Source organism: Monodelphis domestica, chromosome 5 (genome assembly GCF_027887165.1).
Source record: "Monodelphis domestica isolate mMonDom1 chromosome 5, mMonDom1.pri, whole genome shotgun sequence".
Lineage (NCBI taxonomy): Eukaryota > Metazoa > Chordata > Mammalia > Didelphimorphia > Didelphidae > Monodelphis > Monodelphis domestica.
In genome coordinates this window covers 276946663-276958604 of record NC_077231.1, presented here as the reverse complement: position 1 = coordinate 276958604, position 11942 = coordinate 276946663, and the positions used below count along the sequence as shown (strand labels likewise).

At 35.8% G+C, this 11942-nt stretch overlaps 1 protein-coding gene across 1 annotated transcript in view; it reads right to left on the bottom strand.

Annotated features, from left to right (window-relative positions):
* Window positions 1-11942, bottom strand: part of AKAP9 (A-kinase anchoring protein 9) — a 188256-nt gene that overhangs the window by 79980 nt on the left and 96334 nt on the right. Inside the window, exons 15-19 of the mRNA XM_056800198.1 lie at window positions 11405-11501; window positions 9314-9403; window positions 5491-5844; window positions 1318-1542; window positions 34-174 (exon numbers count right to left, since the gene is read on the bottom strand). Coding sequence (XP_056656176.1) covers window positions 34-174; window positions 1318-1542; window positions 5491-5844; window positions 9314-9403; window positions 11405-11501 — 907 coding nt within the window. The remainder of the gene's footprint in view (window positions 1-33; window positions 175-1317; window positions 1543-5490; window positions 5845-9313; window positions 9404-11404; window positions 11502-11942) is intronic.

Here is an 11942-nt window from a genome sequence, read left to right as displayed (position 1 = left end):
TGCCTCAGCTATGCCGGCCCACGTCCACACTACCTGTGTTTGCGTATAGCTGCTGCGCAGCTCACAACACAGCTTCTCTCTTCCAGCTAATGATCGCTGCTTTAGGGCTTCCAGCTCCTCTAGAAGCACCCTTTCTCTCTCTGTAACCAGGTTTTCATTATCTATTGAGGCACTCTAAATAAGAGAAAAGGTCATAAGAGAATATTGTTTGCGATAGGAGGGGGAGGAGAGAAATCAGGAATATTAAAGCAGATGTCCCAGCATATAGCCCAGTGCCTAATACATAGCAGGCACTTAATATATGTCTATTGATTGAATGATTGATTTCTTTTAAACCCCAAGGAAAGTAGACCTGGGTAATTCCAATCTACTTCAAGCGATTAAAAGTATTCATTTTTCAATGCAAAATGTTTAGATTTTTAAAAAATGTTAATTTCATCTAAATACTTATGACCTGTATAAGCCTTTTGATATTATTTTTAAAGACTAATTTTGCATTGAAAAATCAGGAATTTAAAATCACAAAATGCAATGAAGAAAAGTTGACTTAGCAGGTTTAATATGTATTATATTCCATATGCCAAAAAATACTTCCATCATTACATGTGACAATATTAAATGCTTTTTGGTCATTTCATGTCTTTCTTTAGCCAACAAACCTAAATTCAAGGAGGCCTGGGGCTCTCCCCCTCCCCCTCACCAAGGATTACTGATAATTTTAGACTGTTTTGATCTATTATGTTTTCTCCATTGATTTTGTGAGTAAGTTTTTCCATTGGGAAATTTATAAGAACCCAGCTCCCAAATTCCAAGCAAAGTATTTAAATTTTCAATCAGGAAAGAACTAGAAATATGACAAAAACCTGTGCTTCTAGAATTGAAATGTGATCTTCACCCAGTAAGATTTCTGGAAACATGTCACCTTTGAGAGAGTCTAATGGCCATTAGTCAGATTAGAGCAGGGAAGAAGCCTATTTCTTTAGTATCCAGTGAGACCAATGCACAGAGATGTGGCAAAATAGAATGAAGCCAAATGGAGAATCTATCACTCCAGGATAGAGGGAAAACAAGAAGGGCAAAACCAGACCTTTGATCCACAAGTCAATGATGAAAATGCCCTATAAACATGATGGAAAAGCAAAGCCTACGACAGCAGACTTCTGGGAGAAGTTCTAGAAAACCTCCTGATCAAGCCCTAGCACAGGGAGACCTTCCTGAAGAGTTTACAAGGAGCCTGGAGAAACCAAGGCTCCTGACCCTAATGAACAACTAGGCTCTTTGGGCAAGTGCTTCTCCTGGGGGACACAGGACAGCTACCTGGGCCAACTCTTGGTGAAGCCTCCTGATCTCTTCCTGCAGCTGTTCATGATCTTCCCTTTGTCTTTCCATTTGGTGCATGTGAGCTTGTTTCAATAGCTCTGTGGCCTGCTGGTGCTCCTGGTACTGCCGCACCAACTCCTGCCTCAGGTCTTCCAGCTGCTCTTCACTCATCATCAGCTGCCGAGAAGCCTCTGTGTTTGATGCCAACATCTCATCCCGGGTCTAGAAAATTGAACAGCAGTTTGCATCTGTAGTTTATTTTGAAATGGGATGAAAATCTATAGGCATTCACATGTTTGGGAGAATATGAGAATTATTCTAATTCTTGGTCCTCTAAGTTTCCTTTAGTTTAGAGACCTATTAACAGAAAACACACTTCTGCATGCAAAAAAAAAAAAAGAGAGAGAGGCATGCCATACAAAAATATTCCCAAGGTAACAGCAAAGAATTAGCTAAATGGGTCCACAATGTTTCAAAGCAGGGTGTATAGCTCTTGAGAAGGAGAAGAGAAACTTCCCTCTGCTGATTATCTCCAATTTATTTTCTGGATAGTTTGTCTATGCTTTCTCCCCCATTAGACTGTGAGCTTCGTAAAAGCAGGGCTGCCCTCTGCCTTTAGAGTTTTAGATAGTACCTGGGGTTCACTGACTAAATAACTAGAGAACCTGTCTCTCAAGACCCCTCTCAGACAAGTCAGTCTTCAATTTTACTAACCCTGTTGACATTTTGGGTACAATAATAATATGGCATGTGAAATAAATTACTTTTAATGGGCTTCTAGAAGGCTGGGACTTCAATTTAGAGTATGCTGTAAATAACATTGTACTATGCACAAGTCATATTATATTATGTGTACAAGAATAACTTTGTAATATAGTACATCCCATAAATCCTGCAATATTCAATTCAATAAAAAAACCAAACAACTATTGCTTTCTGTCTTAGAATCAACACTCAGCATTGGTTCCAAGGCCCATTTCAGGACTGGGCCAGACAGCCCAAGTCTGGGCACAGAGCCCCAAGCTTGCTGGAATGTAAGTGTCTGAAAGGCTGGCTGGCTGGAGCTAGAACATGAAAGCCTTTGTAGGTCACACAGGGGCAGCCCCTGCAGGGAGTGACCTGGTCAACCCTGTGTCTTAGGGAGATTTTGGTGGCTGTGTGGAGGATGGCTTGAACAAGGGAGTGATGAGAAACAGGCACACCAATGAGGAAGCTGCTCTATTAGACCAAGCGAGAGGAAATAAGGGCCTGAATGAGACTCTATGGAGAGAAAGGGACAGAGGAGGGGGATGTAGATGTAGTATGGGAGGAGAGAGAGAAAAACTAAAGATGGTCTAAAGTTGTGAAACTGGGTTACTAGAAACTGGTGGTATTCTCAACAGAAATGGGGAAATTGGGAGGAGAGGTACAGTTAGGAGGAAAGCAATGAATTCTGTTAGGGACAGAATTCCCCTTCACACATAGTATTTGAGCTGAATTGGACTACTAACTGTTTTTCAGACCTGAAAAATTCATTTTCTGCCACCAAATATTTCCCAGAAGCCTGACACATTCTCTATGTTTAGTTCAGATGTCAGCCTCCTGTGAAACCTCAACCAAAACTCAACTCAAACTCATTGGCAGTGTCTCTGATTCCCCAAATTTATTATTTTGCTTCTTCCCTGTCTCTATCACCCCTTAACTTGCATTATATTTATTTGTGTACATGTTGTACTCTGTTATTGGAATATAAGTTCCTTGAGAGCAACAATTGTTTCATTTCTATGTTTATAGTCCCAGAACCTACCCACTGTGTCTTATTTAACGCTTATTGAATAAAATCTAAGTCAATATATAAGTGACTTGTTGAGTACCATAAAGGAGTGGATTATTGAGTTCAAAATTGAAGCATAAGCCTATAAATATCTAACAGTTGACTATAATACTATTTATACTTTAAAGCAAGAATGTTATTAACATCTATGTATAAAAATGAACAAAATTGCTTATTTTTATCTAAAGTATACTCTCAAATGTGGTCATCAGGAGGTGGTGGAAGTGTGTGGAACATGGTGGCAAGTTTGGGCTACCCTTACAAAGTAGGATGGGGATAGATACCTATCTTCTGACCTTTCTGGGGTCATCAAATGATAGCACATTCTTTTACATGGCCCTCCCTATAAAAAGAAGTCTTTTAAAGTTACTAGGTAAATGATTGTTTTTCCTGTGGGGGGTAATTTAAACTTAGAAACCATTATAATGGGCTTTCCTGGTGAACACTTCTGTCTCTTAGGAGGTTGATGCTGACAATTTTCTACAATTGCAGACCCAAAAGGCCACAGCCACTGAAGTGGTACCCTACCCTGTCTCGTCACAGATACTGTGCCACTTCTCTGTCACTCATTCTGTCCTTGGCTTTTTTCCCTTTTCTTTTTATCTCCACCCTTATTCCCCTTTCCTCCTTTTTGGGGGAAGGGAATTGCTCTTTCTTTATTCTTCTGCCCTTTTTTCAGTTCTTAGCCTTGCTTCTTTTCTTTCCCCTACTCCTATGGGATCAGTCCTTATCTCCTCCACTTAAGTTCTAGGGCTGCTAAATGGGTGTTACTATATTTTGCTTCCTGGGGTCTCCAAGAAGCAGTGTTGGGGCTTCTAGCTAATGTGTAAGGCAGGCTTTTGGGAAAAAGGTAATAAACAGAAGCTGGAGAGTTCCTTATATTCTCCTGAGCATGAAACAACCCAGGGAGCCATCATGAAGAAAGGGTAGAGAATCAAGGCTATGCATTTTGCCCACTCATTTTTAAGCTCAAGAAGGTACTGTATGACTAGTAAGTTGTTAATAGATTCTTTTATACTGAATAAGAAACAGATGGTAATTTTTCCTAATATTTTCACTACCCTGAAGAGACAAAACTGTAATAAATATAACATAAAAAATTTGGGGACCTGCTGGCATTTAAAGAACCTTGAAGACTTAGAAGCCTCTGTGTTAACTTCCAGAGACAGGGCCTTGAGAGAGTTAGAATATGGGAAAAGGATAAGGTCTTTGGGGTAGGGTAAAGGAACACAGCTCTGTGGGGATGAGGTCTAAAGATGGGAGGTCCAAGAATTTAGGATTAAGGTGCTTTAGAGACCATGTCCTGAGCCCATGCCCTAAGTCCTTTCCATTCTATTTTTCTGAAGAACTCAGGGACTATCTGTCTTTTACCTGCCCCTAAGGCTAGTTTCTAATTGAAGCATCTCTCCTTTCTTGGTCCAATGTAGAACAGAATGAATTCTCTTAGCTTCTCTCTTATTCTATTCCCTGAAGAAAAGCACACAGTACTTTGGAGGTTTTCTAAGGGTTTTTGTAAACAGTAATGATAAATAATGATGAAAGGAAGTTATATGACTTGATCGCAAACAATACTTCTCAAAAAAACCCCAAAACCAAAAAGCAAATAAATCCTTTTTAACACTTAATCTTGTTAAGTAAAGGTATATTCTATACCAACCAAGATAATTAAAAAAAAACCTCTCATATATTATAATCAGATCATACCATGAAGTTGCAAAACCCTACTGCCACACCGTTCAGCTGATCACACATTTACAACATAATTCTTTTATGCCCCCATAATGTTGTTTTAGCTCACATTCTATTTTCACAGAACTTGCTAATATTAGGAAAGGTAAGCATGCAGAGGCTAATGGGATCTTTGGGCATCCAAAGAAATAAAAAAAATTCATTAACATTTCATAGGAAAAGATTGGATTGTTCTAGGTGTTTTATACTAGTGATTGGGTGGGTGGTTACAGAAGAAGGTTAAGAAAAGCAGCTCTAGGGCCAGAGGAAAGGAAAGGAAGCAGTTTAGAGGGTAAAGAAAAGATTTCAGATCTCCTTCTTGTCCTTTATCTTCCCTTGCCACCATAAGGCTTACCACCTTGAACCTGGTCCAGGCCCAGAGTAAAGTGAATCCTAAATAGCTATGCAGAGACATGGGGGCTATCTCCACATTAGGTTATTCTCAGGAACAGCCCACTTAATGAAAAGTTTAAAGGGGAAGAAGAAAATATCAAGTGATCAGAACATGAAAAGAAGGCCACTGGGCCACTTAGCATTCCAAGGACATCCATTTGTACTGTCTGTACTAGCTGAAATGAATCCAAATAAAAACAAACAAGTGATTTCTTTTTAAAGATGCAAATACTCACATGTTCTGTAAAAATAAACTCTCTGTTTGAAGAGAAAACTTCTCTTGAAAAATCTAGTTCTTGGTCCTTCAATTCAAATGTGCTTTCAAGATTACTACTATTTGATAAAAGAATTTCCTTGAATTCTTCTTCTCTCAGTTCTTTGCTAAGTGGCTTCAGTTCTTTAAATTTCATTTCTTCTTGGTCAAAAGTCTGTATGCTAATCTCATTCCTAGAACACTTCCTATCACTTAGAAAGAGTTCTTTTTGTTGATGGGCATTTATTTGTGTCACTGATGCAACATCTTCCTTTTGCCTAGAAATTCTTGCTATTTCACTTTGCTGAGCATAGGCTATGCTCATTGACACAATGACCTGTGGAAAATTTAAAAGAACCATTTAGAGACTTAAAGTATGGTAGTAGCTTCAGAAATTATAATTTGAAGTGATATTCAAAGAAAATTCTGAATTAAAATTAGTCCAAAAACAAACCAATATAGTAAAGATGATTTATACTTTCAATAGTAAATCCAAAATCAAAGCAATAATCTTATTGCTTCTTTTAAACAATTAAATTTTAATTACTTGATTGGCTCTAATAAAGCTATATGTATTATATTTTGCTTTAATACCTATAATTTCCAGTAAAAGTTAAAGCAAAATTTGAAATTTGCTAATTTGCAGGGAACTTTAGGAGGTCTTCTATGAACGAATACAGGAGAGGGCAGTCCAAGAGAAAATGGAACACAATCACCATGACAGTGTATAGAAAAAATATCTGTAAAATCAGAATGCTGACTAATGCAGTGCAGATAGTAAATTTAGTGAAATATCAGTAAAGCATGTTTGCATCCTTGAGGTGGAGAGGCAGTGAAGCAGAGGTGCGTGGAACATCTAACCAGGTCAATGTTGTCATTTATTTTAATTATCTTTGATTTCTAGAAGACTTCCAGAGGTAAGAGGGAGATTGGAATGGCAGGGAGAAGAGCAGGAAGGGTGAAGGGAATAAAGGGGAATTGCTGGGAAATGAAAACGCATTTTGTAAAGCATCAATAAATTTAAAAGATAAATTTGCTAACATGATTATATAAGGATAGTTTAAAAAATAAGACTAATATGTCTTAACTACATGGGACAATTTAAAGCTACAAAACAGAATTTTATTTACTAGAACTTTGTATCATCATTATTTCACTGAAATTAGTTAAGATTTGGTTTATTTTGTGGTGTTTTAGTAATATTATTCATTACATTGATCACATTTTAAACTATCTCCTAATGGTATACATCAATGTATTTTGCTAAAACCAAATGCTTTAAGTAAAATGTATTGACAAATGTCCTTAAGAATAACAGAATACTGACTAGAAACGAATGTTGATCTTTTTTATATTTAATGTTCCTTTGAGGAAGGCAATTTTGGAGAACAAAACAATTTAAAAAAGAAAACGGACAAGAGAAATAAAATAAGTCTTTCCCCCCCCCTCTTAATAGGTTTTAACATTCTCTATTTCTTGAACATACCCATAAAATGACTTTATTTTTCATTACACTTTTTTTCTGAATGGAAGGCAGTGAAAAGAGATAGCTAGACCTGGGTTCAAATTCCACCTCTGGCACATACTACCTGAAGTCTATGGTACAAATCACTTAATGCCTCCAAGTTGCAGGTAACTTTCTAAACCATCAAATCACCCAACAGATGCTGATCTGCAATGATGGAGGGAGTCCTCTCTATTTCAATGAAATCTTAGGTACTGTCCATTTTTGGAAATGAGCTAACATTTTGTTATAAACTGAAAACAATCATGATCTGCATATAACTCTTAGAGCTATTATTCTTTTCTACCTTTAGCAAAGATAGTTGATATTTGTAGGTCTAGCCAAAAGAAAAATTGACTCTTTATATCTGATTATGGTATTGTGATTAACAAAAGTAGTAATGCAATTTCAAAGCAATTTATTTGTTAAGGAAGAAATAAACTATTAAAAGATGCAAATTTAAGTTGTTTTCCCTCCCCAGAGAAAGTAACAATAAAGGAACAAATAAAACATAAACTACATTTATTTTTATAGAAGCCAGAGATACAAAGATTGAACTAGACAGAAACATATATTTAAGAGGAAGGCAATAAAATTAGGATGTTAAGACTCTTTTGTAGTTAAACTCCTGTAATAAAGTCTGTATCTTAGAACATTTTGTTACCTTGAAAATTCAGTTTTCTTGCTTGTTCAATAAAACCACACTTAATTAAAGTCTTTCAGAGATACACCTAGGATTTTTTCCTGACTTATGCAGCAACATGTGTAGTAAGAAATGATCTGTCAGGCTTAGGTTGCCTGAATTAATTTATCTCTTACAAGTTAGGGATAAATGTTAGCAGAGAAGGTGTTATGCTAATATACTACCATAAATTAGTATGCTGGTGTATGTCATTATGTAACTTTGCTGGTCAGTACAACTCAGCATATTGCAATACAGTCTAAAATCTGCCAAATACATTTTGGAAAAGGTAGCTGATGGTTTGAATGGGAGGTACACCAGCATTGCACAGGCACTATGTGGGTGGTTTTACAAGCAATCTGATTGGCATAATCTTGGCAATGTCTCCCAAAAGTTTCTTATCTGTGAGATAAACTAAATTCTAAAATTCTGAAACTAAAGTGGAGTTCCCAAGAGAGAAAATATTCTTTGAGCAGAAATGAGAAAAAAGTAAAGATGAATATATTTAAGGAGACAACAAAACTTTAGAAACTTTCTCTAAAGGTATGTGCTGGCCAGCAAAAGCAAATGATCTAGAATGCTGCAAAGAAGGCAAAAGCCACAAAGAAGTGGGCATATGTTGTATCTCACAGCAGAATATGAGCTCCTTATGGAAAGAAAACATCTTTTTTTGGTTTGTTTTTGAATCCACACTAGTACAGTGTTTTGTATATGTTAGGTACTTAGTAAAATCTTTGTTGGATGACTTTTTATCCAGAGTTCTGGTCAGGGTAAGTGAGGAACAAGATTCTCTGCCTGGTTGTGTCTTATCAACAAAAGTGTCTGGCTGTGATGGTTTTTGTTTCCTATTTAAAATTATCTTCCAGTAAAATCAAGATAGTAAAGTGATCATATATATATATATGCATATATATATATATATATATATATATATATATGTATTTACATGTACATAAGTCCCTTGAGAAATGAAATCTCTGATGTCAAAGTTATATACTCAATTTCTGCCTGGGATTCACCATGTTCAATGGCACAGTCAGAACCCCAACTCATAAAAGTGATGGTGCTAAAGAAGTGTCGACAGTCTAGTAAAGGTTCATTCCTTCTTCTGGAGAAACAACAAATTAACCTGGCTCAATTAATATTGGATCTTCAGTGTTGTCTTCATACACAGATTATATTCTTAAAGTCATGGCCACCCAAAGAGCAGCGGAGAAGCAGAGACATGGGAGAACCAAGGGACAACCTCTGAGCTCATTCATGCATTGTCAGGAGGAAGAGCTATCAAATGCTCAGAGGATGTGGACAAGAGCCATATGGGGTAAGAAATCAGAGCTGGACTGTGACCTTTTAAGGAAGTCTCAGATTTTGCTCTATCAAGGTAAAAAGGAGAGGCAGTGAATATTTAATATAGTGAACAGAAAAGCACATTTAAAAGGAGCATTACTTGACATAAGAAACTGGCAATTTGGAAATGATCCTTATGTAAATTCAATCAACAAACAAATACTAATTCAATAATGATACTAATAATGATGATACTAATTTCAGTAAAATTTATGTAGGCTGGGATTTCAAAATCATAAAAAGGATTTAGCTGAAAAAAAATTGTAAACTAACCTTAGCCACTTCTTCTTCCAGCCTTTCTTGGTATTGTTTTTCCAAGAACTGAATATCCATTTCTTCTTTCCTTCCAGTTTCATCAGTAAACTAAAAGAAAGAAAACAAAACAAAAATAAGATTTCTCTTATTTATGTATTGCTTGTTTAAAAAAAGAATCTTGCCTTAATTATGAATACTTAAACAATTCTGTATGCTGGATTGCTGAAAATAAACTCCAGGTTCAACTCAACCTCAAGAGATCTATAACTGAACCTTGTAATCTCTTTGAATTCCTTTAAAAACTGGTTTGGCTTTTTCTCCCAACTATCTTCTCTATGTCAGTACTACTCTTCTCACTCAAGTTCCAAAACTTGGCCATCTCTTGGTCTCTCCCCTAATTTCATTTTGTATATGTGATGTTACCATGTTACGCTTTTTCCTGAAATGTCTCTTGCCTTTGTTCCCTCCTTTCCATTTCCATTTTAACCATCCTAGTTAAAGTCCTAATGTTCACATGCTTACAAGAGCCCTTGAACTAGACTCCTTTCGTTCATCCTTGATCCATACAATTCATCCTACATACCACTAGGTTTAAAAACCTCTAGTAGCTGCTTAAAGTATGGTAAAGGATATTCCTTAAAGTGGCACTTGAAACCTTCCATATTAACCCATACTTCGTAAGCAGCCAGTATTTAGTGAAACTTAGAGAACATGTTTTGGTTGGTTGCAGGGGCACTCAAGGAGATAGGAGGAGAATATTAAATAAATATTTGTTAAATTCAAGACTGTGAAACCCACTGTGTTTAGTTTATACCATTTTTTTTCTCATTTTGTTCCTCTTGCTCTTCCTTTTATTCTCTAAGATATCCAAATCCTGCCTAGACTCAATGGGAACTTTTCCTTTCTCTGTGAAGTCCTCTGGTCTCCCTCTTCTCTAACTTTAATAATAATTGTGTTCTCTTGATAGCACTTAATCATTTGTCATCTTGCATTGTTATTTAACTGTTTCATATGTGTGTCTATTAACTCCAGCAGACATCCACTATATTTCATTGTATGTTTCATATATGAAATAAAATATGAAGAATGAATGACTTAATTTCCCCAAGCATCAAATGTAGTGGTATTATTAGTAATATGGTCTAACAAGTACTGAATATCCTTCCCTCCAGCCTTGGAAAAAGATCCAGTTTAAGACAAGCCCCAAGAACATAAATCTTGGCCACTGTCTGAGGGAGTATGCTTTGATTTTTAATATCACCACAAGGTCTGGTTGACTTTTGTTCTTCAAATGTATAGTTGATAAGACCATATCAGTTTTGAAGATAGGATTTTTTTTTTAGTGAAAGCAATTTTCATTTGGGGAAACCCCAAGACTTTATCTTTTTTTCTTTTTTAAATCCTTACCTTCTCTCCTAAAATCAATACTGTGAATTGGTTCCAAGGCTGAAGAACAGTAAGAGCTAGGTAATGGGAGTTAAGTGATTCAGGGCCACACAACTAGAAAGTGTCTGAGATCAGATTTAAACCTAGGACCTACTGTCTTTAGGTCTAGTTCTCAAACCACTGAGCCACCTAAGCTGCTTGAAGCTGATCTCAACAATCATATAAGTAATGGCAATTAATGAAGTCTAGGGATGCCTGGATTTAGCCTCAAGAATTAAGTGTAAAGGCAATACTTAGTTCAGGTGTACAACTTGATACACCTGACTGTAGCTAGGGCTAATTTTGAGGATACATAAACAAAAATCACAATTTATCTAAACCTTCTTATATACCAATAAAATACCAACCAATTTCTTTAGGTATGAGTTCTTACATATCTTTAGTATGAACCAAGTCAAAAATAGTTTTCTCACTATCAATTGATACATCATAAATAATGAGACTGCTATATTTAATACTCAGTTCATTTTTCAGTGATTATTTCTTAGGATATAGCAAATCTCAAAGACCAATTACCAGCTCAGAGAAGAAATGCAAACTGTCAGTAGGTGGAGTTGCTACACTGATTAAATTTAATTTTCCTGAAATGTTACAATAACCCATAGATCAGAAAGTAAATTACTTTAAAAGTTCTCAACTCAGATGACAGTAAAAATATAATACCTTCGCTGAACCATCTTCAGTCTTTTGAAGACAACTTTTGATATATTTCGTTTTGCCCACAACCTGATCCATATTTTTCAGTGATTCAGAGATAACGCTATAATACAAATGAGAAAAAGTGGATCAAAATTATGTTATTTTTAGATCATTTAGTTTGAAAATCTAAAATACATGAAAAGTAGAAAATGCTTAAGAAATTAAAAAATCACTTAAAAGATGAATATAAAAGTAACTTATCGAATGCTGGTTTTGCTGAATTCAGCAGGTAAAAAAGTGAAAGCTATGATTATTAAAAGAACATTTTAAGTATGTTATATTAAGTATCTATCCAGTTTTACAGACCTTTTAACAAATGTTTATTTGGGTCATAAAATTAAGAGGTAAATTACAATTCTGATTTTCTTTTAGCCACTTAAATTTCCCACTATCACTTCCATTTTATTGGCTTTTATTTTTGAAATGAAATTTGTGGATGATTCTTATTTTTATATTATAACCATTTCTGGAAATACCTGTTATCTCTATGTGCTGTTTCTCC